The sequence below is a fragment of the Hemicordylus capensis genome, chromosome 4 (genome assembly GCF_027244095.1).
Source record: "Hemicordylus capensis ecotype Gifberg chromosome 4, rHemCap1.1.pri, whole genome shotgun sequence".
Classification (NCBI taxonomy): Eukaryota; Metazoa; Chordata; class Lepidosauria; order Squamata; family Cordylidae; genus Hemicordylus; species Hemicordylus capensis.
Genome location: NC_069660.1, coordinates 30,006,282 through 30,034,050, shown reverse-complemented (window position 1 = coordinate 30,034,050; position 27,769 = coordinate 30,006,282). Strand labels below are relative to the sequence as shown.

The following is a 27,769-nucleotide window of genomic DNA, read 5'->3' as shown; positions in this document are numbered from 1 at the left end:
ATCAACAGGTGCTGCTTGTACCCTCATATGCGAGTCAAAGTTGCACCTGTTATGTTTCTGCCTATCATGCAGCAGTTAAATGTCCTGGTCCTTACAAGGAACTCAGTAACCCCTTCCCCCTTATGAGGAACAAGGTTGGAAGGTGATAAAAGCCATACAGGAGCACTGAGTCCCACCAGTTCTGAGGTTAAACACAAACAAAATAGATGCAGTCAGAGGTAAGAAGAGAGGCTGGTTCATTTACCTCAGAGACAGCAGTTAAACCATTCAGCTATAATGGCAAATGTTCCTTCAAGACATTTCTCCTCCTTTAGGGGTGAAGAAACATTTCCCCACTCAGCCCTTTCACAGCTGTTTCCAGAGAAACAGTCCCTCCCTTCCCTCTCCTTTTCTCCACATGAACATTTCAATTGATCTGAGCCTGTCCAAATGTGATGTTAGGGAGCTCTCTTAAATTCAAAACATTTTAATTAACCCATGAAAGTGTGTAGTATGGAAGACAGACCATCTAAAGAGACCTTTCCTGACTCAATTGAGTCAATCTGTGCTTCCCTATTTGGATCAAAAAAAATCCCATTATAAAGATGGAAGACCTCGTAACTAGCCATTTTTTTCAGATTTGATAAAAAGCTGATAGTTGTTGAGCAGGAAATTCTGAGTGTAACAATGCCACTTCTAGCACAAATAGTGCAAACAGAATGCTTTGAGAAGCCACAGAATGCTGGGGCGGGGGGGGGGGTGTTTCCAGGTGAGACAACATGACAGAATCCTATTTTACTTCTCCACCCATAATACATAGACATTCCCATGCCTCTGTTATAAGTAAGACTGTGCATAGGCACATAAGAGTTTAAGTAAGCTCTTATTTGGAAACCTCATATTGGCTAGATCAAGACAAACTTCCAACTTATCTCATTTCTTTTGCATATATCCCTGCTCTGGGATGGTTTTCATAAAGTTAAAGTGTGCTGTCAAGTTGATTTCAACTCCTGGTGCCCACAGAGCTGTGTGGTTGTCTTTGGTAGAATACAGGAGGCGTTTCCCATTGCCATCTCCCGTGCAGTATGAGATGATGCCATTCAGCATCTTTCTATACCACTGTTGCCCGATATAGGTGTTTCCCATCATCTGGGAAACATACCAGCTGGTATTCGAACCAGCAACCTTTTGCTCCCTAGGCAAGTTTCTTCCACGCTGCTGGAGGGTAGGAACCAGGGAGTTGTACCCTGGGAAGCAGTGGACTGAACACACAGTTTTTTAAAAACAACAACCTGGGACTGTTTTAAGAAATGGAGGAAGAATAAAATAAGTGTATAAAGGCAGACATATACAGTAAAAAAAAAAAGTTGGTCCCATTTAACAGGCTGGTCTTAAAAGTGGGTCCAACCAATAGCTTTGTCAAGCCTTACTGAGCTCTCGAGAGGAAACTAAATGTGGGATGTGCTTTAACAGTTTTTCTACTGCACAACTGAAACCAAGTCAAATCAGACTGTGATTTCATGTCCTTAGTTCTACAGGTCTGAAGTTATCAAGGCAAAGTTTCCATAGGGCAAAGCCTGACCACACAGTTCTCAAAACTTACCCTTTAAGCAGAAGCATTTGTATGATTGATCACCATAGTTGTTGTAAGCCTAGTTCAGGGTTAGGCAACCTTGGCTCTCCAGCAGCTACTAAACTACAGCTCCCGTCATCCCCAGGCATAATGTATTGTGGCTGTGGATGGGAGTTGTAGTTTAGTAGCAGCTGGAGAGCCAAGGCTGCCTACCTGCTCTAGTCAGACCCGTGACTGAAAATGGAGCATCTCTGTGCAAAACAGCTCCAATACATTTATGATAAAGAATCATCACCATGTGTGTATCAAATTATCATTTTTATGTATAACTAGTATTTACTCATTTGAAAGTATGCCTATGACTATTGTTTCTTATATCAGTGCTGGCTTTATTAATTATCACTTATGTCAATCACAGCCCTTCTAAGTTTCTGTGGAAATTTTCATCCAACAAGTGCAGAATACCACTATGAGTATATCTGGTTATCAACAAAAACTCAGAGGCACTCTGTTTGGTGTAAGTATATGTGTATATCCAGTATCCCCTTTTGTTGGTGCTTACTTGCTGTGTATTTTTGGAGCTTCATAATTACCATTATTTCATCAATATAATGAGGCTACATTATAAAACTATATGAACTATACTGGGATGAAACTCCTCCCCAAACAGGGAAGAAATTGAGTTTGCAAGTGAAGACATACTGAATAATTTAATATTTTCTGTTCTGGGGTGCATCGGAAACATAGCAATGAAAGGGAAAAAAATGCATCTGAACACCACCACACTTCTTGTATTGATTTGGAAACAACAACAGATTATTGAAAACAGACAAAGCATTTTAATGCCAACAGCCTAGACAACTAAAAGGTAGGTTTGTGTGTACAGTGGTGTTTTCTGTCTTTTGGCTCTAGCTGGCAGGGTATAATTAAGGAAGACAGAATGATAAGTATGGGTGTTTGGTTGAAGGTCAGCAAGGGTGGGCTGATAGAAGGAAATAAAAAATAATGGCAAAAATAGTCTGATAAAGCTGATTCAATGTCTATGATTTACTCCAATTTAATCTCAGGATTTGAGTTGGGGGGAGTGCAGATTTTGCAACATTTAAATTCAATGTTTTAAACAGACTTGGATTTGAACCATATTCAGTACAGTAGTCAAAGTGGCCACCATCTGCTCTACCACCAGCAGGAAAAAGCATCAATGAGCTGGTGCCCAAGTAAGATGAGAAAATCATCAGACACTTAACTTGCCTGTCTGAGGAGGAACTGTCAACAAGCAAACTGGCACTGACAGGCTGAAATAGCACCATGGATGTGTGAATTGACCCATTATCTCGGGACAGTGTTAAAGCTGAAGCCCCAACATGACAGCTCAAGTCTTGCCTACTCCAAAGAATGTTTACAAGCCTTGTGTTTCCAACAGCTGTTTTCACTAGGGTCTCATTTAAATCTGACCAGAGCAAGCCTAATTGACAGAGCACTTACAGATTACTGATGTAGTAGTCACCCCAGCTTTATAACACATCTACTGCTGCAACCAAAGCAAGACTTAAAGGACCATGCTTTCAATGGTCAGACTGTACAAACACTCAGTGGAATGACTGATGAAGCACTGCTCCACAACTCTCTATGAATACATGAAGCAGGATCATCAAACACAAAATGCACATGGTACTTTAGGTTGATCTTTTGCAGAAAACTGTAGTAAGTTATAGATAAACTCTCAACTCATTTCTCTCATTTAAGGGTTAGCTACTGCACAGCAGATAACACTTAAGGGATACATGAAAATAGGAGACAACACATATTCTGTATAAAGAAGTCCAAGTACAAAAAAGGCTTTAGAGTACGTGCTTCATTTATTTTTTAAAAGAATTTAGGTCCAAATGCTCACTGTTGCCTCTGAAGTAGTCTCACTGAGATCAATGATGAAAAGTCTGCAGTCAAAAGTCCAATTCATACATGCAAGCACCACATCTGTGTAGTTCCACAGTAAATTGTGTGGAGGATTCTGCATGCAACTGCTATGATTTCAAGTTACCAGGTGCTGCAGTATGGGCATAATTGCCACAACTACAGCTTGCCATGTGGGGCTGCAGTCATATAATTGCATTTTAAGTGATCACACATATGACTGCTTTCATATGAGAATCAGGTTCAAGGTAGCAGACAACATACATCATGTTCTGTCATGAAAGTCAATACATGGGAAAGAAAAGACAAAGGATTGGATGTTCCTCTTGAACATACCCTGTTTGCTTGTTAGAACATTACTAGACTAGATGGTGTCTTCAGAGTCTTCCTAAAGAAAGTATGATTGTCTCATTTATAGTTTGAATGGGGTTTATATCTACTAGTTCCAGAGGATCAGAGCAATCACAATAAGCTTAGAGGTGGTGTCACGGTTAGAGTCGTGGACTAGGACTGCGGAGACCAGAGTTCAAAAATCCCTGTTTAGCCATGAAACCCACAGGGTGACTCTGGGCCAGCCACTTCTCTCTCAGTCTAACCTACCACATAGGGCTGCTATGAGGTTAAACATAACTATGCACACCACCACTCTAGGCTCCTTGAAAGAAGAGCAGGATATGAACGCAATACATACATACATAGGCCTTAAATGGGGCAATTGGCCTAGCTGAAGCCTCAGCTGAAGCTAAATACTTTGTAAGTTTCCCTGGTATCACATGGAAGCACTCATTCCCAATGTGCTCATTTCTGCATAGTACTGCACTTTTCACAGGACCAATAGAGCTCCTTTAAGATAAATTGAGACCTGTTAAGTCCCAGTGCCATCTTGGAAGATGCACACAAAGTACTTCCCAATGCTTCCCCAAGGAGTGCTATGCTGCTTTCTGAATTTAAATTACACAGGTTGTACCTGTGTTAACATTTATGCATTTTGCTGGGCATCCACTAAAAGCAAAATACTCTTTTGGGAGAGATGCATGATTTTCATTTTCTCTTTTGCTGATATAATTAGAATTCCTTTCATAAAAAAGGAGCTCTCCCCAAAAGTATGACACTAGCATTATGGCTTCTAAGCCAGAAATAATTCTGATCATAGCAATAGTTGCTATCACACTAAAAAAAAAAAAAAAAAAAGCCTTTATCATGTACTCAGTTTATTAAGTGCTACTGAAATGAAAACAAGTTACAGGTTTAGTGGTTTCCTATAAAAGTTGGTCCAGTAATACAAAGGTCAACAGTTTCCCCAACCTTATTAAGACCACTGTATTTCTCTTTTTCTTCTGGAAGCAAAGAGCTATGCAAAGAGCTATACCTGTTATCACTGCTCCTTTGTTTTAACAGCAATAAACCCATTAAAATTGTTGAGAAGTTCATGGGGCAAAGCGGCCCCAAGTTTAGCAGGAAATCATCACAATAATAAATGTAGATCATTTCCTTCTTTCGGAAAAACTGGAGCAGATAACTCCGAGGTCACTTTCACATAATATTTTATTAATTTTATATACCACCCTTCCAAAAATGGCTCAGGGCGGTTTAGAGAGCCAGCGTGGTGTAGTGGTTAGAGTGCTGGACTAGGACCGGGGAGACCCAAGTTCAAATCCCCATTCAGCCATGATACTAGCTGGGTGACTCTGGGCCAGTCACTTCTCTCTCAGCCTAACCTACTTCACAGGGTTGTTGTGAGGAGAAACTCAAGTATGTAGTACACCACTCTGGGCTCCTTGGAAAAAGAGCAGAATATAAAATGTAAAATAATAATAATAATAATAATTTACATTAAATAAAACAATTAAAATCAAACTAAATCAATTAAAATTTAAACATTAAACTGATTAACATTAAAATCATTTAAAACCAACATTAAAAATTTAAAACCATGAATCTAATTAAAAGCTTGGGTGAATAAATGTGTCTTCAGTGCCTTTTTTAAAGGTTTGTGGAGGTAAATCCTACCCCCACTCACAAAAGGTTGGGTCAGCGATAGACCTAAGAGATGTACCAATTAAAAGTACTGACTGGATTACTGGACCTTCTGTCCATGCAGATTTCCCTTCTCACATCTATGCACTCTCTTTTCATAACAAAAGCCTTTACAACCTTGGCAATTCCCACATTGTTACACTCAGGAAGAGAGATCGACAACGATGGAATCCTTGCTGGTTCCACCCAACACACCTGCCCATCAAAAAGGGCCACTTAGAATGTGCCCTGAGGATATAAGACGACCTAATTACATGATCCAGTGTGCTCCTTGCAATCTCTGTGCTCTCTACGCACCAGCTACCTTGGAGTTACCAACAGCTTTTTGGGCGACTTGCTGTCCACAAGCCAGCATGCAAAGCTGTGTTCAGTACTTCGTGCCACTCTCCAGATTGGCTTCCTTGCCCAGCCTGATCTGCCCAGTCTTCCTCACTGACACAGGAAGCTGGTTCCATGGAGGAAGCACTCCCGTGGTTTCACCTTTACCTACTAACCCCTGCAACCTCCTTGCACCTGCCTTGGCCCAAGCTGTTCCTGAGGAACAAGGTTCATTGGTGGTTCCTGAAGTCTTTTGCCCAGACTAGGTAATATGAGTGTTTGCCCCTCACTGTATTCTCCTTTCTTACATCCAGTCACCTCCTTCTCCAAAAAGCCTCTTTTTCTCTTGCCCACCTGGCAACTTACACAATTAGGACTCTAAGCTAATATACCTCACTGCAGTTAAACATATTTTTGATAGCAATATTGTTTTAACCACACCATTTCTCTCCTCTGTACCCCTCCCTACAATAAATACATTTTTATTTTTGTAACTTTAATCTTGTCTCAGTCTAGTCATTTTCTGAGTCCACAACTCTGCGCAAATTAAAACTAATGTGAAACCATTCCTTGCTGAGCTAATTTTCCCCACGCAAGCCCAAAAGCAGATTTCGGGGTGTTCACCAATCACCCTGGATCAGTTTCATTAACACTAATCGCAACCAAAAATACTATTCTTCGACTCATGCAAGCATGGGAGCAGGAAGCAAATGCTCCTGAAGATGAGAGATGGCGCGCAAAGTCCAGGTTTAATCGCTCCATGTGACATCTGAATCAGCCTTATGACTCGGTTTCATAACATTTCTCAAAGCCAGCCAAAGGTTTGCTCACCAAAGAGGATCTCCCTTCCTGGAATCTAAATATTAAGCCAGGAAAATCATTCTTGCTCACATACATACTGCATTTCAAGTCAGTAACTGCATACATTCCATGTCCTGTGTTTGCTTCAGGATATCACAGATCAAGGTGGAATAATTTGTGAGAAATGTACAAGGATAGTCGGGCTCCAAGAGAAACTGGAGTGCTATTTGCAAGACAGAAGATGGAGCCTTATCCCCACTTTCACTCACACAATCAAATTAAATAATCCAGAATGCAAAGTGTCAAAGCAGACAGCAGATGCATAAGGAGTAATTTTAACTGTAAATCTGCTTGAACAACCTATAAACCTCCTGCTTTTTCTGCCTATGTAAGAGAGCAAAAAGAAACATGGTAAAGTAGTTCATAAGTCACAATATGTGGTTGCTGAGCTGCATTTGGCTTGCGAGTCACAAGTTATGAAGGCATACTTGAGGCACAGTAGGAGGAACTACACTAGATGCTTATTTCAGACTATGATTCTAGATGCCTTTTCATCTTTTAAAAATCCACATGTGAGCCAACCCTACCAAATGTAAAAAAAATTGCTATGTTCTTTTGCCTCTCCAATGCCTATAGGAGTGTAGCATTCATTTTCTTTCCATTGCACCGTATGCTTCTAGATGGTACATACAGAAAAGCTGCCCAGCATTCCATTAGCTACAAAATTCATCTTTTGAAACAAAAAGCTGATCTAGCCTCAAGGACAGAGCTCTTCAGCTTTCCTTCACAACAGCAGCTTCCTCTGTTTTATAAGACCAAGCTCAGAGTGAAGATTCCATGCATCAGACCTCACATTTTGTTTGTGCCCAGGGAAATCTGTGGTATATAGCTATGCCTTTAGCATTGCCCAAAACAGCAAATTTATTAAAGTTTGCTCCCTCTAGCATCAACAATGTGCAGAGGAGAGCTGGTTTTATGGTAGCAAACATGACTTGTCCCCTTAGTTAAGCAGGGTCTGCCCTGGTTGCATATGAATGGGAGACTAGAAATGTGAGCACTGTAAGATATTCCCCTCAGGGGATGGAGGCTCTTTGGGAAGAGAAGATGGTTTCAAGTTCCTTCCCTGGCTTCTCCAAGTTAGGACTGAGAGAGACTCCTGCCGCAACCTGGAGAAGCCACTGCCAGTCTGCATAGACAATACTGAGCTAGATAGACCAATGGTCTGACTCAGTATATGACAGCTTCCTGTTTTCCTAATGTGCCTTGCAGCTAAAAATGATCAGAGTTGCCCCAAGGAAATCTAGTCAAACTGGTGAGAAAATGGGAAGAACTGCAAGGACAAGACACCTAGGATGAGACCATGGGGAAACTGAGCCACTTTAGAACACTGGGGGAAATTTTCCATCCACCAGCTGTTCCCTGAACTGACCTTGCCAATGTGGGAACCAAATGCTATAATCCCAAGTTTAGCTCCATTTGCTTCTGATTTCCATGCATCAGTATTTAATTTCCCAAAGCAGAGGTGTTGGGACTGACAGTCACAAACTCCACTTAGAAAGGCATTGCATCGAGGTCCAGATGTTGTTAGGATGTGGCAAGTTATTTTTGAAGAACAGGCACACTTTGTAGATTTACATGTTCCAAGCTTGAGATAGCAGACCAACAGGCTCTGGGGCTAAACCGAGGAGCTCTAGTTGACTCCATAGTCTGCATGGAACATCTAAGCCCAACATGGGAAGGCTCACAGAATTCCCAGCACCTATAATAGCCAAGAATCAGCACAACCATAGTTACCTCTTTGCTGAACATATATTGTATAAACACTTGATAAAGTACATCCACCTTTAGCAAAGTCAAAATTCCCATATATTTAGCTCAGCTCAAGATAGCCTAGAGCTGACAATCTTGGGCGATGACAACACAAGCAGAGCAAAATGAAGAGAAAATATCCTAAAGCCAACCTAAGGCATACATCTTCAAGATTTGACTTTACTTCTCAGACTTCATTCAAAAATGCTAGAAAGAGCTTGCAATTATCAGAGAGGTATTAAAAACAGAAATAAATGAAGAGGAAGGGATGAGTAGGAGGCCGTTTTTCAATTTTTTTAAAAAACCAGGTTACAAAATATAACTACTTCTATGCACCTAGAACAAGATAGCATGGCACAGCATCCACATCATTATACCCTCCATATTTCCATTTATGCCACAAGGGAATATTAGAACAGAGTCTGGAAAGGAGAAACCAGTGCACAGTGGAGTCATAACATGTGTCAAGGTCAAAAGTGAAGCATTTATCACAGATATTAAACGATTGAGAATTCCTCCAACAAAGTCTAAGATAATATATCAGCATGTACAATACACTGGCCCTCATAAAGTCACCCTTTCGAAAAATAAGTAAAATGCATGGGTGCACAAGTTTTTGCTTGGTTCTGGTAGCCAGCCAAAATCTGTGTGCACTACTGACCTTGATCTTTCCTCAAGTGGAAGGAGAAAAGTCTTTATTGAAAGTGCCCATGTCCAAGTCCTAGTCCAGCCACCTAATGGAGCAGCAGGGAAATGCTTGACTAACAAGGAGAAGGTTGCCTGTTCGAATCCTCACTGGTATGTTTCGGGCAGCAGCAATATAGGAAGATGCTGAAAGGCACCATCTCATACTGCGCAGGAGGTGGTAATTGTAAACCCCTCCTGTATTCTACCAAAAGAAAGCCACAGGGCTCTGTGGGTACCAGGAGTCAAAATTGACTTGACGGCACACTTTACCTTTAAGTCCTAGTCCAACTACAGAGCAAGCCTCTCCCTCCTTCCCACATCCAAACTGCAGGTGAAGACTTATCCCTATAACACTGAACTTCATGTGAGATGTTTTGCTGCTTCTAAGACAATCTGAGGTTCAGTGTGAGGTCAACAAGATCCTCTATCTTTCTCCAGGCCTAGGAGATGGAGTGGGAACATGCCAAAATAAGGTGATAAGGTGCACTCACCAGCGGTGAGTAAGAACGCTTAATGTCTCACATTACGCTTTTGGACATATGCAAATATAACAGTAAGAATCAGTATACATTTTCTCAGAATTAAGTCCCATTGTACCCAGTGGTCTGCCTCCTTTGTGTGGGTGTCGAGAGGGGAGTCAATTACCTGCCCCCAACCAATCCCATCAAATTCACTGGGACTTGCAGTCTTTGCCCCCTCCTGGAAAATGTCCTGTGGATGCCTTATATACATAAATAATGCATATAAAATTACAAGTTTAATGAGCAAAATCTGAGATAATTTTTATGAGTATTCCAGTATCTAAGGAACCAGAGACATCAATTTATAGTTCATTACCAAAAATGAAAAGGTTAATAGACTCCAAGGTCCAAGGAGATAGAATCCATGATGGAAAATGAGAGGAGAGCTGGTCTTGTGGTAAAGTGTGCTATCGAGTCGGTGTTGACACCTGGTGACCACAGACCCCTGTGGTTGTCTTTGGGAGACTACAGGAGGGATTTACTATTGCCTCCTCCTGTGCAGTATGAGATGATGCCTTTTAGCATCTTCCTATATCGCTGCTGTCCGATATAGGTGTTTCCCATAGTCTGGGAAACATACCAATGCGGATTCCAACTGGCAACCTCTGGCTTGCTAATCAAGTCATTTCCCCGCTGTGCCATTAGGGGGCTATGGTGCTAGGAAGCATGATTTGCCCCCTTGCTAAGCAGGATCCACCCTGGTTCCCATTTGAATGGGAGACTACATGTGAGCACTGTAAAATATTTCCTTTAGGGGATGAAGCCACTTTGGGAAGAGCACCTGCATCCTTTCATGCAGAAGGTTCCAAGTTCCCTCTCTGGCATCTCCAAGATAGGGCTGAGAGAGACTCCTGCCTGCAACCTTGGAGAAACTACTGCCAATCTGTGTAGACAGTACTGAGCTAAATGGACCAATGGTCTGACTTGGTATAAGGTAGCTTCTTATGTTCCTATGAAGCAACAACCATTCAAGCTAAGAGAATGTCTTCTCCCATAATATATTTTCCTTTCATTGAGATCTGGCACTGAAATCTTGTAGGTGCCACCCCTCTCTGGGGTTAGACCATCTTCAAACATAATATAACCCTTTCAGTGATAGCCATGTGCTTATGGAATTTGCCATCTGAGTTCTTCTCAGCCCTTAGCCAAATGATGCTAAAAAATGTATAGTTTTTAATATGCTGCGTTTGTAGCTGGTATTGTACTGACTTATTTCCCCTGCTGCTTATGCGTTTTAACAGTTGTTTAAAGCAGTCATTTTAGTGTATATTTTCTGTGTTAAGATCATACATGAACTGAAAAGCAGATAATACATTTTTAATAGTTACACCAAGCTGATAATTTGTTTCATATATTTGCTAAATTGTATGCAGCCAATACAAACTCGAAAAAGTTAACATCCCAACCTTGCTAATTTGCACTGTCTGCCACAAAGTTTCATTTCATATTTGACTGAGTAGATGGGTTCCTCTTGACTTCCTAACTTCTTATGAACAATCTCCATTTTTATGTTTTTACCACTGCAGTAGCACTAAATGTATACCGAAAGCAACCAGTGACTAAAGCAGCCATTTTCAACTAATATTCATGCTACTTTGTGAGTGGCAAATCATTACATATTCATAATATTGAAGGATTTAGATTTAAATGGCTAGATTGAATAGATCATGATAAAGCAGCAAAACAACAAAATAAAATGCACCACAGAAGCTAAATCAAATAAATCAACATTGCATGTTACAAATAGCAGGCTTCATACTACAGGGAATGTACTGAAATCAACATTCAATAACACTTGGTATTCAATGTTACTTTGTATAAAGCAATTTGTGGCAGGCCATATATGCCTTACACACCATCTGAGCAGCAAAAAATATGGAGAAATAAGGATTTGCTACTACCATAGGGCAGCATTTTAGATGAACAGTCCTCGATATCCATCTATAAGGAGTCCACAATTTATCCTAAGATTTACAAAGGAACATTCACACATTCAAGTAGGCATGTATGTCTATTACTGATCCCCTGGATTAAATTGATAATTTTACACTGAAAAATAACCTGAAACATTCTTCAAATTTCTTAACCATGCTTTTAGACACAAGGCCTATGCTGCAGTCCTAAAGCACAGACAGTAATGACAATGTAGTAAAAGAGAAGAAGCTTATAGAACACTGTTGCACTTTCACCAGGTATATGAAAATATAATGTACAGAGAGTGAGAAACAACTAGTGAAGCCTTCTTATGATTTAAGTGAACAGAAAACACACATCTTGCAAAAGAAATCGAAATCTGTAGAGCATCCTGGTTATCAAAACCCAACCACAGAAAACTAGTATCTGATTATATTTTTCAAAGAGGAGAGCTGGTCTTATGGTAGCAAGCATGACTTGTCCCTTAGCTAAGCAACGTCCACCCTGGTTGCATTTGAATGGGAGAGTACAGGTGTGCACTGTAAGATATTCCCCTTAGGGGTTGGAGCCACTTTGGGTAGAGTATCAAGGTTCCAGGTTCCCTCCCTGGCTTCTCTAAGACAGGGCTGAGAGAGAGAGGCTGCTGCCAGTCTGTGTAGACAACACTGAGCTAGATACACCAAAGGTCTTACTCTGTATATGCCAGCTTCCTATGCTGGTGTGTGGGGTGTCGGGACAGCTAGCATCATTGATCACTATTGCTCTTGTCACCAGCATGTGACTCCTCCTGCCAATCCCATCTACTGGGCCCAAACGTCAAGGTTCAGTGTGTTCCATTGCTCTGGTGGTGGTGTTTTAAAGAAGATTGCCTATTTGAGAATTACTTATTAGCAGACTTTGCATTCTCCCCAACCAGCATGCATACTGCCCAAGCAGAATAATTCCTTCAATCAGGCCTTTTTGAAAAAGGTACCAATGTGCTGATAAACTAAAGTACATAAGAACATAAGAACAGCCCTGCTGGATCAGGCCCAAGGCCCATCTAGTCCAGCATCCTGTTTCACACAGTGGCCCACCAGATGCCGCTGGAAGCCACAGACAGGAGTTGAGGGCGTGCCCTCTCTCCTGCCATTACTCCCCTGCAACTTGTACTCGGAGGCACCCTGCCCTTGAGGCTGGAGGTGGCCCACAGCCCTCCAACTAGTAGCCATTGATAGACCTCTCCTCCATGAAGTCATCCAAACCCCTCTTAAAGCCATCCAGGTTGTTGGCTGTCACCACATCCTTTGGCAGAGAGTTCCACAAGTGGATCACGCGTTGTGTGAAAAAGTACTTCCGTTTGTTGGTCCTAGACCTCCTGGCAATCAATTTCATGGAGTGACCCCTGGTTCTAGTGTTGTGTGAGAGGGAAAAGAATCTCTCTCTCTCCACTTTCTCCATGCCATGCATGATTTTATAGACTTCTATCATGTCCCCCCGCAGACGTCTTTTTTCTAAACTAAAAAGCCCCAGGTGTTGTAGTCTTGCCTCATAAGAAAGGTGCTCTAGGCCCCTGATCATCTTGGTTGCCCTCTTCTGTACCTTCTCCAGTTCAACAATGTCCTTTTTAAGATGTGGTGACCAGAATTGTACGCAGTACTCCAAGTGTGGTTGCACCACAGTTGTATAAGGGAATTATAATGTTAGCCGTTTTATTTTCAATCCCCTTTCTAATGATCCCTAGCATGGAATTGGCCTTTTTCACAGCTGCTGCACATTGAGTCGACACTTTCAACTTACTGTCCACCACGACCCCAAGATCCCTCTCCTGGTCCGTCACCGACAGCTCGGATCCCATCAGCATATACTTGAAGTTGGGGTTTTTCGTCCCAATGTGCATCACTTTACACTTGCTAACATTGAACCGCATTTGCCATTTTGTCGCCCACTCCCCCAGTTTAGAGAGATCCTTTTGGAGCTGCTCACAATCCGTTTGGGATTTCACTACCTGGAAGAGTTTGGTATCATCTGCAGATTTGGCCACCTCGCTGCTTACCCCTGCTTCTAGATCATTTATGAATAAATTAAAAAGCACAGGTCCCAGTACAGATCCCTGGGGGACCCCACTTCTTACTACCCTCCATTGTGAAAACTCTTCATTTATACCTACCCTCTGTTTCCTGTCTTTCAACCAGTTAGCAATCCACACATGTACTTGTCCCCTTATCCCATGACCGCTAAGTTTCAGAGTCTGATGAGGAACTTTGTCAAAAGCTTTTTGGAAGTCCAGGTAGACTATGTCAACTGGATCACCTTGATCCACACACTCGTTGACACTCTCAAACAAGTCCAAAAGGTTGGCGAGGCAAGATTTACCTTTGTGGAAGCCATGCTGGCTCACTCCCAGCAGGGCCTGTTCTTCTAGGTGCTTTACAATTTTATCCTTGAGGATGCTTTCCATCAATTTGCCCGGAACGGATGTTAGGCTAACCGGCCTGTAATTTCCTAGATCGCCCCTGGATCCCTTTTTGAAAATCGGTGTTACATTTGCTACTCTCCAGTCCTCTGGTACAGAGCCCGATTTCAGGGATAAGTTAAATATTTTAGCAAAGAGGTCAGCAATTTCACATTTGAGTTCTTTGAGGACTCTTGGATGGATGCCATCCGGCCCTGGTGATTTGTTAGCTTTCAGTTTTTCCAGACAGTTTAGAACATCACCCCTTGTCACTTCTATCTGACTCAGCTCTCTGGCCTCCATCCCTAAAAAGCCTGGTTCAGGAACAGGTATATGCTCAGTATCCTCTGCTGTGAAGACAGACGCAAAGAACTCATTCAGTTTCTCTGCAACCTCCATATCCTCCTTAATAATCCCTTTCACTCCCTCATTGTCTAATGGCCCAACCGCCTCCCTGGCAGGTTTCCTGCTTCTGATGTACTAAAAGAAGTTTTTGTTATTCGCCCTTGATACTTTTGGCTAAATGTTCCTCAAACTCTCTTTTTGCCTCCCTTATTGTCACCTTGCATTTCTTTTGCCAGAGTTTGTGTTTCTTTCTGTTCTCTTCGTTTGGACAGGCCTTCCAATTTCGGAAGGAAGTCTCCTTCCCTTTTATGGCTTCTTTGACGGTACCCGTTAGCCATGCTGGCATCCTCCTGGACTTAGTGGTACCTTTCCTCCTTTTGGGTATACAAGCTGACTGGGCTTCTAGTATTGTGGTTTTGAGTAAACTCCATGCACTCTGGAGCGAAGTGACTCTCCTGATTTTCCCCCTCAGCTTTTTTTTCACCATACTCCTCATTTTGGAGAAGTTTCCTCTTCTGAAATTCAAAATGTCTGTGTTTGACATCCTTGGTGATTCTCTCCCTGCATGTATGCTGAATTTGTTGGCACTGTGGTCACTGTTCCCTAAAGGGTCGATGACACTGACATCACGCACCAGGTCCTGGGTGTCACTCAGAATTAAGTCCAAGGTCGCCTTCTCTCTGGTCGGTTCCATGACCAACTGTTCTAGGGCATAGTCATTTAGCGTATCTAGAAATTTGACCTCTTTGTCCTGACTTGAATGTGAATTTACCCAGTCTATGTGTGGGTAGTTGAAATCACCCATAATCACAGCCCTGGCTCTCCTTGATGCCTCCCTGATTTCCTCCTGTATCTCCCAGTCACTATCGGCATTTTGATCCGGAGGACGATAGCACGTCCTCAGTAGCACGATTCCTTTCCGGCCTTGTATAGTCACCCACAGGGTTTCTGTGGAGGACCCAGTCCACTTAGGTTTTCTAGCTTGTTAGATTCTATCCCTTCTTTAACATACAGTGCTACCCCTCCTCCAAGGTGCCCCTCCCTGTCCTTTCTATAGAGTTTATACCCAGGGATAACAGTGTCCCACCGGTTCTCACTGTTCCACCATGTTTCTGTTATGCCCACTATGTCTATTTCTGCGTTAGCAACCAAGCACTCCAGCTCACCCATCTTGGCTCGGAGGCTTCTGGCATTGGCATACAAGCACCTATACGCTGAATCTCTCCCCTTATGTATGCTATTCTTTTGACTCGTTGACCTGCTGGCACAGGCTCCTGTCTGCTCTTTATGCGGTTCTGCTCCGTCCTCTTCTGTTTTATTTGCATTCTTTGCAGCCTCACAGTTTGAAGGATGGCTTTTGCCAAATGGGATACTGCCCAGCTCCCATCGGCTGTTCCCCAGGTGTCATTTTAAAAGCTGTTCTGCAACCTTTTTGATTTTAAGCGCCAGCAGTCTGGTTCCATCTTGGTTCAAGTGCAGCCCGTCCCTTTTGTACAGTAAAGTTGTGCCCAACCACAGAGCCCTGTGGGGTTTTTTGGGTGGGTAGAATATAGGAGGGGTTTACCATTGCCATCTCCCATGCAGTATGAGATGATGCCTTTCGACATCTTCTTATATTGCTGCTGCCCGATATAAGTGTTTCCCAGTGGGGATTCAAACCAGCAACCTCTTGCTCCCTAGGCAAGTTACTTCCTCGCTATGCTAATGGTAGCAAAGTTTACATCCTTTCAATCTCCCTCCACTACCACCCTTACAATCCTCCCCCCTGTATTTTGGGCTAGAACCAGAAAACATGTTGAATTAGACACAGTTGTGGGTACAAGGGAAGGGAAGAGGAAACATGCAAGGGAAGAGGAGATAGAGAAACAGGAAAAGATCACACCTTGGGCAAACTTCCTTGCTGGTGGATAAAGGGAACATTTAAATAAATGTATAATTGGCAGAATGGCACCCAAGTGAATGAGATTGCCTACACATGCAGAATACAAGGTAGATAGTTTCAGTATAAGTCACCAACATCAAAAGCTTGCTTATACACTCAATTTTACATAGAAAGTTTAGTGTGTATAATCTCTGGCGTGCACACCATTGTGTGTGGTATAGCACATTCCTACTATAGCTATATATATCATTTACATGCACACATAAACACGTGGGGGGTGGGGTGGAGCGCATACGGTGCATATCTCAGATAGCGAAAGTCGACCTTAGGGGAGCCTGAAGGGAGAGCCAGATGGAGGAAGAAGAGAAGCCAGCCACTGCCCAGAAGTGCTCCCTGAATGTTTCTGCGCTTACAAATAGGGTGGGGGTGCGAGAGAAGAAGAGGAAGAGAAATGCGGCTGGCCCTCGCGGGCGGCGGGGGGGGGGGCTGCGAAAGAGAAAGCGCTGAGCCCGCCCAGAGGCTGCGGCAAGGAGGGCTGCCTGGCGCGAGGGAGCGAGCGAGCAAGGGCCGCGCGGCTTGGCCGGCTCTTCTCCTCCAGGGCAGCAGCAGCAGCCGCCGCCCAAGCGGGGCCTCAAGCAGGGGCTTCCACCGGCCCCCTCCCGTCCTCCCCAGCATCTCTCGACCGTTGGGCGGGGTGGGGGAGAAGAGCCTCGCCCCCGCCCCAAAAGCGCGCTGTACACAGGCGCGCCCTCCACCTCCCAGGCAAGGAGGAAAGAAAATCTCGCCTCCAAGGAAGAAAGTGGTGAGGGGGGGCGGGAAGCACAGGGGCGGCTCCAAAGCTCCCCCCCACCCCCGAGAAGTGGTTTGCCCCCCATTCCCGATTCAGAGCTCCTAGTGTGGGGGGCACACCGCTCGCCCACCCAGAAATGCACTTCGCCCCCTTCTGCCCCCCCCCGGTGCTGCCACTGCAAAGCAAGCCCCCCCCACACACACACACAGCCTGGGGGGGCGGCCGCCGCCCTCCCCTCCCCATTCCTTCCCCTCCTCACCAATGCCGGGCGCCACATACACGAAGTAGAGGAAGGACGAGGAGAGCGAGAAGAAGAAGAGGGCGGCCAGCAGCGAGCGCCGGGGGAGCCGCCAAGGCCGCCGAGGGCTCCGGTGCCACCGCATGGTACGGCCCCTCCTCACTCCCTCGCTCGCGCCCGCCGCCCGAACTGAGGAGAAGGTTGTTGGCCGCGGCGCTGCTGCTTGCTGGCTGACTGACTCGCGGGCGGGCGAGCGGGGAGAGGCAGGGAGGGAGGGGGGCGGAGACTGACTCGGCGGCGGCGGCAGCTCTTTCTTCACCCTCTCGTCTCCGCCCCTCCTTCTCCTCCTTCCCCTTCTCTGCCTGCGAGCCGAGCCGCCGCCGGTCCGCGGCCCCGCCGCTGCATGAATGAGGGGCCGGCCTCCGGCGCTGCTCTCAACAACCCCCTTTTTCCTCCCCACCTCAGCAGCAGAGGCTGAGGTGACCCGGCAAAGCGGAGCGGGCGCGAGTGGGAGGAGCCACGCAGGGTAGGGGCGGGGCCTGGCGCTCTCTGCCAGTGCCAACCTCGCTCGTCTCAGCCCTTGACCGATAGAAAGACACACGCGCGCGCGCGCGCTCGCCGCTCCCTTTCTTTCTCGACGCTGGGCTAGGGGAGTATTTCCCGTAACCCAGCGGTGAGGAAGGGAGCGGCGGGCGAACAGGGACCGTCTCTGCGCGCGCGGGGCATTCCCCATCGCTGGCGAGGCGCTTCCTAAACGCTTATGACAAGAAAAGCAAGTGTCACAGTAGCAACCACCATGTTTGGTGTTAGAGAGAGGGGGAACCATCTTTTCACGCCTTCTGCTCTGGTTTGGAGAGTTTGTTATTGTTGAAAAGCGGTGCGTACCTCTTCTAAATGTTAGTCGTTCAGGAAGACTTTGTCTGCCCGTCTGCCCGCCCGCCCCGCAAAAGGGCGGCATGGAAATCTTATAAAATAAAATGGTGTTGTTTTTAAGTGGATGTGTTGTGCATTCGGGAGGAACAAAGTTGCTGGGATGAAAAGAGGCGTCTAGGAATTCTGTGATGGCCCTGCTGCTGCTGCTGTCTTGGATCGCTGTGACTTGGGATTGTAGCCTTGGGGGGGGGGGGTGTTGCTTGCGGCTACAGAAGGATCGCGGCATCGCGCTCGTGCGCAGGTTTTCCTGGGTTCACAGCTGCGGGTCAACGACAGAGGCACAGCTGCTTCGGTTCAAGCAAGCTTCAAGTGGCAGGCATAGGACAGAAACACACATGCGTGTTCTGTGGTTATATGATTCCAGCTAAAGGAATATTTCCTCTACCTGGTTCCAGGTAGAGGAAACATCTTCCACACCTCCAAAAGCATTGGTGGCACTGACTTCAGCCTATGGCAAGAGAGAGGATAGGTCTTTTTACCTATCCTCTCTCTTCCCATAGGCTGAAGTCAATGCCACCAATGCTCTTGGAGGTGTGGAAGATGTTTCCTCTACCTGGAATCGGGTATGTTCAGATCAATGTGTGTGAGTTCATGAGCCATTTCATAGGTGCCCTTCTCTTTTTACTGCCCAAGCACCCAGTGCCAGGGGCATAACTATAATAGGGCAAGGGGCAACAGTTGTCTGGGGGCCCCCAGAGGCAAGACACATGACTGACTCCCCCAGCCGCGCACCCGCCCGGGGTTCCTTCAGTTATATTCATCCTCCGAAATTGATGTAAGTGTTAAGACCTGGAGCTACCAGAACAGCATGTCTTTCTCTAGTACCATTAAGTGACTTTCATGGTCCACAATTTACAAAACTGCTTCAGTGAGTTGGGGGCCCATTTTAAAATCTTGTCTCTGGGCCCACTCCAACCTTGCTACACCCCTGCCCAGTGCATTCCACTCACCTGCTCCTATTTTGTGTGTGCTCAGAGTTGTTCTTACCTCTGGACTTCCAGGCCGAAGTCCAGGGTCTCTACAGTTCCTAGGGGCCCCCAAACTCTCTTTAGTTTGTCCCGGGTGGTGAGGTCACCCAGCTGAGCATGATGATGCTTCATTTGCAGTTGGAGGTGGGGCTCCAAAGGCCTTTAGGTCCAGGCTCCAAAATTACCTAGGTGCACTTCTGTGTGTGCTCACCTGCTCTGATAGGTTTTCCTGTTTGGATCCAGGTTTACCTGTGTAGGGAGAAATAGAAAAGAGCTTTGCTATAAGCCTGATTCAGACGTGATGCTGTATAAGCGTACAGATGTCTGTATACTTGTACATGAGTTTGTGTAAATGACTAAACCTGCATTAATTTTAAAAGTGAACCTGGATACAAATGCATGCTCCAGACAGGAAGTGTACTTCTGTCCCTGTGTTCAGCATAATATGTAAATGACTGTACACCTGTGTACAGATCTGTACCTGTGCACACTGTACACTCATTGTACGAGTGTTGAACATAACGTGTGAATGAGCCTTGTGAGAAAAATGTCTGTGTAGTACTTTTCTGTTCAAAATGGTTGCAAAACAATGCCCAGAAATATCTTAGCACCTTTGGATGCCCATATGTTTTCTCTAATTGTTGCAGTTTTAAGGGAAATTGCATGGGAGAGCAGTCATGGGGGAGGAATTTAAAAAACCCTCTTCTTTTAGTTCTACATATGAGAGAACTAATCATGGATCTTCAATGCTTCATATATAGTTTAAAGTGTGCCGTCAAGTCGATTTTGACTCCTGGTGCCCACAGAGCCCTGTGGTTTTCTTTTGGTAGAATACAGGATGGGTTTACCGTTGCCTCCTCCCGCGCAGTATGAGATGATGCCTTTCAGCATCTTCCTATATTGCTGCTGCCCAATATAGGTGTATCTGATAGTCTGGGAAACGTACCAGTGGGGATTCAAACCAGCAACCTTCTGCTTGTTGTTAGTCAAGCATTTCCCCCGCTGTGCCACTTAAGGTGACTCAACAGCAACACTGAAGATATGGTGGCAAAAGAAAAGGGCTGGGTGTTGATAGCGATGTAGTTGTGAGTCTGCTACCATGCATTAGTGCTGTGACAGAGGAGCTGTTGAGAGTTATTTATTATAGCATGTATTATTTATTTTTATTTATATACCATCCTTCGTCCTAAAAAATAACATAAAAACAGAACAAAAAAATAGCTAAAAATTTAAAAAGAGCAGAGACAGCTCATTGGCCAAAAGTCTGAAAAAGAAGAATGAATTTGTATTCAGCATTACATTTGTATGCTGTCCTTCCTCCAAGGACCTCAAGATATACACTACCTTGAGCTCCCGGGGAAAAGGGCAAAATAAGTTTATAGGAGACAAGTCTATCAGTGGAAGGACAAGACCAGTTGCTTGGTGGCAGTGGTGGGAACTACTGTCTTCATTGCCTGTCTGCGGGCCTTCCAGATGCATCTGGTGGGCCACTGTGGGAAACAGAATGCTAGATAATACTATTACTACTACACTACGGTGAATATGTATATACCACTCTTCAACCAATAGGCTCTTCTTATGTTCTTCTGAAAAGGTAATACATGCTATAATTTATCTTCATTCAACAATCCTGTGAAGTAAGTTAGATAAACAAAGTAATTTGCTTATTACTTTGGAATGCTCTCTCAGTTGGCATCTGCTCCTTAACCTCCACCACAGTTTTTAGGAAAAAAGTAAAGATGTGGCTCTTCACCCTGGCTTTTAAATGAAAGTATTGCTTCTATGGCTACTGCTTTGGGTATTACTTTTTAATATAAGTTTTTAAACTTTATATAGATATATTTATATTTAATATTTGTACCATTGTATTTTAATTGTGCATTGTTCTAATCATATTGCAGACCGCTTTGAGATTATTTTGATGAAAAGTGGTATAGAAATCAAACAATGAATAAATAAATTCATGTCTGTGGGGATTTGCGCTCAGGGGGTTCCACTCCACATCTATCACTCCATCCATTAAACTACATTACCCCCAGTGTGTTACCTGAATGCACTGCAGCTGACTCTGTGTGTGTGTCACTGCTGCGGCTGTTGACTCTCTGTGTGTGTGTGTGTTCATATGTTAACGTAGAATTACAGGTGAGCAGAGATTTTATGGTGCCTTTCAATATCCACACCCACTGTTGCTTTTGAACTGAAATTTGAAATCATGAACTTCTGGAGCATTGCTTTCATATTGAGTTCACTCTAGCCTTGTCACCAGGAACGTTTTCAACTGCTGACGCTTTTCAAAGAGCACATAAGAACATAGGAACACCAGGAATGTTTTCAACTGCTGACGCTTTTCAAAGAGCACATAAGAACATAGGAACATAAGAACAGCCCAGCTGGAGACTTGATGTATGAGCACTGCAAGATATTCCCCTCAGGGGATGAAGCCGCTCTGGGAAGAGCAGAAGGTTTCAGGTTCCCTCCCTGGCTTCTCCAAGATAGGACAAGATTTATTATTATTATTTTTATAGGACAAGATTTTTTAATTAAACCAACAAACTACCAAAGCATACAGTACGTTGCCAAAGCGCAATTATATACAAAGTGGTTGTTTGTACATGATATATCTACAAAGATTTACACACAAGGATTTGGAAACACACAAGTTATGAAGTATATGCAGGTAGTACTGTAACTCGGGGGTGGGGGATTACAAGGCACATCAGGTAATCGGGGGGGTTACGTCCGACGTCCATTTCCACAATTTGTCCCATTGCTGTTTAGAAGATAGGGCTGAGAGAGATTCCTGCCTGCAACCTTGGAGAAGCCGCTGCCAGTCTGTGAAGACAATACTGAGCTAGATAGACCAATGGTCTGACTCAGTATATGGCAGTTTCCTATGTTTCCTATGTTCCTATGGATCAGGCCTAAGGCCCATCTAGTCCAGCATCCTGTTTCACACAGTGGCCTACCAAATCCCACTGGAAGCCTACAGGCAGGAGTTGTGGGCATGCCCTCTCTCCTCCTGTTACTCCGCTGCAACTGGTACTCAGAAGCATCCTGCCTTTGAGGCTGGAGGTGGCTCTCCGGCTAGTAGTTGTTGACAGACCTCTCCTCTATGAAGTTATCCAAGCCCCTCTTAAAGCTATCCAGGTTGTTGGCTGTCACCACATCTTATTTATTTATTTATCTTGTGTCAGAGAGTTCCACAAGTTGATTATGTGTTGCGTTTCACATAAAGGGAGAATCAAGGATGAAAGAACGTGCCAAGAAGATACAAATGACTTCATAGCTAAATTCACATGGGCAGGTTCAACTGATACACTGAACTGAATCCTTCAATGTGTGGTGGGGGAAGCATGTGGACATCTCCCCTCATACCCAGTGCACAATTGTCTAATCATGTGGGGGTGGAGGTTTGTCTGAATGCATGATTTTAACATGAAACCAAGATGTTTAAAACCCCATGTTGAGGGGCAGTTCAGACAAACTACCACCAACCTGTGCTACTAGATACTGGTGTGGGAGGCAAACGTGTGCCCATACCCAAGCATTTAAGGGGCCAATTTGGAGTCTCAGTCCTTTTCTGGAAAAATATGTTTCCCTTGGAAGGAACCTTCTGTACAGGACTGGAACATATGGATGAGTGGTGTTCAAGTCTTTCAGGGTGATCACTTTATTTAGCAATGCATATGCCACACAGAATCTAAGTATTCTTTTCTCAGGGAAGTGCCTTTGGTTATCTCATTGCCTCAGATTGCAAGGTATAGGGAATTTCTAGGCAGGGACTGCCATACTTGGTTCACTCACTCTGGGTTCACATGGTGTCATCAACCACCTGTCATTGACTTGCTTGTACTTGCGCTGAACCTAAGTAATTCTGTTTGTTAATGCAGACAGTTTGTGCAGTCCAGCAGGGCAAGGACCGCACAAATGGATATTTGTAGAGTCACTGTTCCACCTTTTTTTTACAAGTCCATGCCCAGGTACAACAAATAGAAATAGTAGAGGTAAAGGGGGAGGTTAAGTCTACTGTAGATGTTCTGTGTCTTGTGATGTGGAAGCCATTCGCTCCTCAGACTCCGTCACAGTTTTTAGAAAGCTGGTTACATCTTGGCTTTTTATCATGATTGTTTTATTGCTGCTTCTGTGTGCTTTTATCCATGTATAGTTTTTCTGTATTTGTGTTTTATATATTTTAATATCAGATTGTTTTAAATTTTTCAGCTGAATACTTTAAATTCATTTTTATTATGTGTTTTAACTTTTGTAAACCGCCTTGAGATTGTTTTTAATGAAAGGCAGTATATAAATTTAACAATAAATAAATAAATAAGGAATGTTGCAGTGCCACGTGTAACTTCAAGTGGAAAAGCAATGACTGGATATCCTTACAAGGAACCCACCTGGAAGTGCCCATAGTTCCCTACCTCCACCCATGGGAATTCCGGAACAACTTTGCAAGGTTAGTTTCCTTTGGAGAAGAGAGTACTGGAGACTTGTAGTGTTTACTTTTCAGCCTACTTTCTGAAGGGAAGAAGGCTTAGGAGATCTTAGGAGTGTGTGTGTCCCTCTAATAATTTATGTTTACAGTCAGATACCAACCAGATTTAAAGCACATAGAATACACTGATGGGAGTGTTCTGGCCACCACTGACCACCCAATGTATAGCCAGAACCCTTTTTATTTTATCTTTACATTTCTATCCAGCTCTTCTTCTGGATATACTCTTCCAGAGTGGTGTACATGGATTATGTTTATCCTCACAGCAGCCCTATGAAGTAGGTTAAAGTTGTGCCGTTGAGTCGGTGTCAACTCCTCGCGTCCAAAGAGCCCTGTTGTTGTCTTTGGCAGAATACAGGAGGGGTTTACCATTGCCATCTCCCACGCAGTATGAGATGATGCCTTTCAGCATCTTCCTATATAGCTGCTGCCCAATTTAGGTGTTTCCCATAGTCTGGGAAACATTCCAGCGGAGATTCGAACTGGCAGCCTCTTGATCCCTAGGCAAGTTACTTCCCTGCTGCACCATTAGGTGGCTCTCATGAGGTAGGTTAGGCTGAGAGATAAGTGACTGGCCCAGAGTCACCCAGTGAGTTTCATGGCTGAATGGGGATTTGAACTCGGTTCTTTCTGGTCCAAGTCCAACACTATACATCAAATTTACATCACATGGGAGGGGGTGCTAAGGAAATCTGATTGATTGATTTATTTTGTCAACCCACTGTATTGTTTCAAGATGGTGGCCACTCAGAATGTAGACAACACCCCTTCATAACCCACATGCTGAAGGCAGATGCATATCAAATTCACAGCACATGGGAGGGGATCCTAGGTAAGACTCACCATGAGCATTTTCAGACAGCAGGCTTTACTGTGAGGCTTCACAGCAAATTCAAAAGGGTGGGGCCACTCTGGGAAAAGCATCTGAATGCTGGCATGCAGAAGGTTCCAAGTTCCCTCCCTGGCATCTCCAAATAGGGCTGAGATGAGAGAGACTCCTGCTTGCAACCTTGGAGAAGCCACTGCCAGTCCGTGTAGACAATACTGAGCTATATACACCAGTGGTCTGACTCAGTAGAAGGCAGTTTCCTATGTTCCTTTGTTCCTAACTTCCTATAATCTGTTCCCTCACTGATCCTGCTCCCGGACTCATTGCCCTGCCCTGGGCCTGAGTCTAACGCTGATGCTCTCTCTTCACTTCGCTGCCTCACCTTGAGCAGCATGCTCTCTCCTCTGGCCAGTACAGCTACTTGCTGTAGCAGGTAGTGTGCAACCAGTTTCATTGGTAAGTCTGCCTCTAACTATCATCTCTGCACACTCCAGTGCGTTCTGTCTGTTCCCCCACCCACCCCGGCACTGTCCTCTCCAGCACAAAATGTGTCTAGAGGGGGCAGGGCAACAGGTAATGATCTGCTTCTGGCAGATACTATCAGATTCACAGCAACATCACTCCTATAACAGCAGCAGCTCCTCCATAGCTCCTGGTAGCCTGTTTTTTAAATCTAGAGCTTTTTATTTCTCTCTGGCCCGATTCGAACTGCCAGTGGGACAAACTAGATATGTGGAAAATTTCTCATCAGATATCCTGAGATCCGTTTCTTTCCTAAAAAGCAGCCAGAGAAGGCTGATTTATACTGGGCCATGGTATGTTTCTCATGTTGGGAATTCTCTCTGGTAAGAGATACCCTTCTAATATAGCAGAGTGCACAGAGGCACAACACAGCAGAGTTTACCTAGGCATGCATGTATGCTGAGAGTAAAATAACTTGGAGCCAGTTCATAGTTTCAAATCAATATAAGGAGTATTTATTAGTGAACTCCATTCTAGATAGTAAAGTGGAGAGATAGGATGTCTAATCTAGCTAGCTAGCTGGATGCACATGGATGCATCTCTGCACACATGGTGCAGGGAGAGAGGAGCTTGCATGTTGCAAGGGAGAAGAAAGGAAAGGAGAAGAAAGAGGAAGTGGCCAGACAGGAAGGAAGTAAGGAAGTCCCTAAGAGTAGCAATCTACATATCAAAGGGATAGTGTCAGAGCAGTAGAGAAGGGATGGCCAATGTCTTGACCTCTCTAGCCCTCTGACTCACTAGTCTGTCCCCCTCTGTCATTGTCATTGTGATGTCCTTCACTTTCAACATCTCAGACTATGGGAGATCCCTATATTGGGCAGTAGCGATATAGGAAGATGCTGAAAGGCATCATCTCATAATGCATGGGAGGAGGCAATGGGAAACCCCTCCTGTATTCTACCAAAGACAGCCACAGGGCTCTGTGGTCATCAGGAGTCAACACTGACTTGACGACACACTTTACCTTTACCTTTATGCTGCTGAGGGAGGGGGGGACTCCACTTGCGCAAGCATGACTTGTCCTCTTAGCTAAGCAGGGTCCACCCTGGTTGCATATGAAAGGGAGACTAGAAGTGTGAGCACTGTTAAGATATTCCCCTCAGGGGGTGGATCTGCTCTGAGAAGAGCAGAAGGTTCCAAGTTCCCTCCCTGGCTTCTCCAAAACAGGGAACCTTGGAGAAGCCGCTGCCAGTCTGTGAAGACAAATACTGAGCTTGATAGACCAATGGTCTGACTCAGTATATGGCAGCTTCCTATGTGCCTATGCCTCTCCACTGATGCATTCCCAGTTCACTCACACTGCCCCATCCCTGCAGCTGTATATGCCTTAAAAATAAATTTTAAAATATAAATAAAAAAGGAGATCTGATATAGATCTCCCAGTGTCACATCATGTTTGGCCCTATAGGCCAAAGGTAAATGTGTCCCTAAATGCATTATTGTGCTGCTAAATTAAAAAATAATAATAATCGCATGGAAGGTGTGGGGGATTGATCTGAATTGGGACGGCACTGCAGGGTGTGAGAGAAGGAGTTCAACCTTTCCCCATTGCACTACAGTCCCAACACAAATCCTTCCTCCCCAAAGATTTCCTCCTTGGAAGGGAAATTGCCAGTGTATGTGGTGGGGTACAATTTGCATGGAATATATGGTGTCAGGAGGAAGGGTTAAAAAAAACCCTTCTCTGTGCCCAAACACATCACTCACATGCACCTGTGACTGCTAGAAGCACAATAGCACCGTTTGGCTCTAATTTTTATTATTAATACTTTTATACCACTTTTCAACAAAAACAAAAACAAAAAAAAAGCTCACTAAGTGGTTTACATAGCTAGAGAAATGCTGGGGGGCAGGAGATCCATGTCCCAAGAGGGCTCACAATCTTAGGGGGGGAGAGGAAAAAATGGCACAGAAAACACCATCAATCAAATATCTGTTGGAGGATGCTATGCTGGGGCTGAATAGGAATAGTTGTTCTCTCCTTGCTAAATATGAGAACCACCACTTAAAGGTGCCTCTTCCCTGTTAGCTGGGGATAGATCAGCCCTAAAACTGAAAGCCTGTGCACACTTATTTGGCAGACAGTTCCACTGACTGAACTCTGTGAGGCTTCCTTCTGTATAAGCATGCATCACATTAGCTGCACACCCCATTTTACAGGAAATGAGCTGATTGTGGTTGTTTTTTTAACCCTACAAGATAGTAGATTAGGAGGCTATTCTGACGGTCAGGCGAAATCGGACTAGGAGAGCCTAGCCCAATTTCGCCTGACTGTCTGAACCACTGGGCATGCAGGCAAGCCCGGAGGCCTCCAGGCAGTTAACCCGCCAAAGTAACCCTCCCCTTAAACCAGGTTTGTGGAGCGAGTGCTCAGCAAACCCGGTTTTTTTTGCTCATGAGTTGCTGCAGTGCGGCTCCATGCCATGGCTACTCATGAAGAGACCCCCGACTGGGAGGCTGAAAAGCCGCCTCCTGGCTTGGGGGTCTCTCCAGCATGCCCTGCGCACTTGTGCAGGGCATGCTGGAGCTTCCGGGGGCCGCGTGGCCCCCGATTCCGCCAGCTCCATAACGGAGCCAGCAGTTGTGAGGGCGGCCAATCTGGCCGCCTAGAGCAGACTGCTGCTCGTCTGCGTGGAGAGCGGGCTTAGCCCGCTCTCCTTGCGCACCCTCCCCAGACTCTCCTCACAGATCATGAGAAGAGCCTCTAGATTTGGTGTACGTTCTCAAGAAGTAGCTCTGACCTTATATTGGTACTTTGCAGCCACAGTGCATGGACT

The 27,769-nt window shown here is 44.6% G+C and overlaps 1 protein-coding gene across 2 annotated transcripts in view; it reads right to left on the bottom strand.

Moving 5' to 3' along the window:
• Positions 1 to 17,757, bottom strand: part of B4GALT5 (beta-1,4-galactosyltransferase 5) — an 86,036-nt gene extending 68,279 nt beyond the window's left edge. Inside the window, exon 1 of one of the 2 annotated variants that reach the window (XM_053244770.1) lies at positions 17,264 to 17,757. In XM_053244770.1, coding sequence (XP_053100745.1) covers positions 17,264 to 17,387 — 124 coding nt within the window. In that variant the 5' untranslated portion in view covers positions 17,388 to 17,757. The remainder of the gene's footprint in view (positions 1 to 17,263) is intronic. The other variant, XM_053244771.1, reaches the window with a different exon arrangement.
• Between the last annotated feature and the right edge of the window lie 10,012 nt (positions 17,758 to 27,769).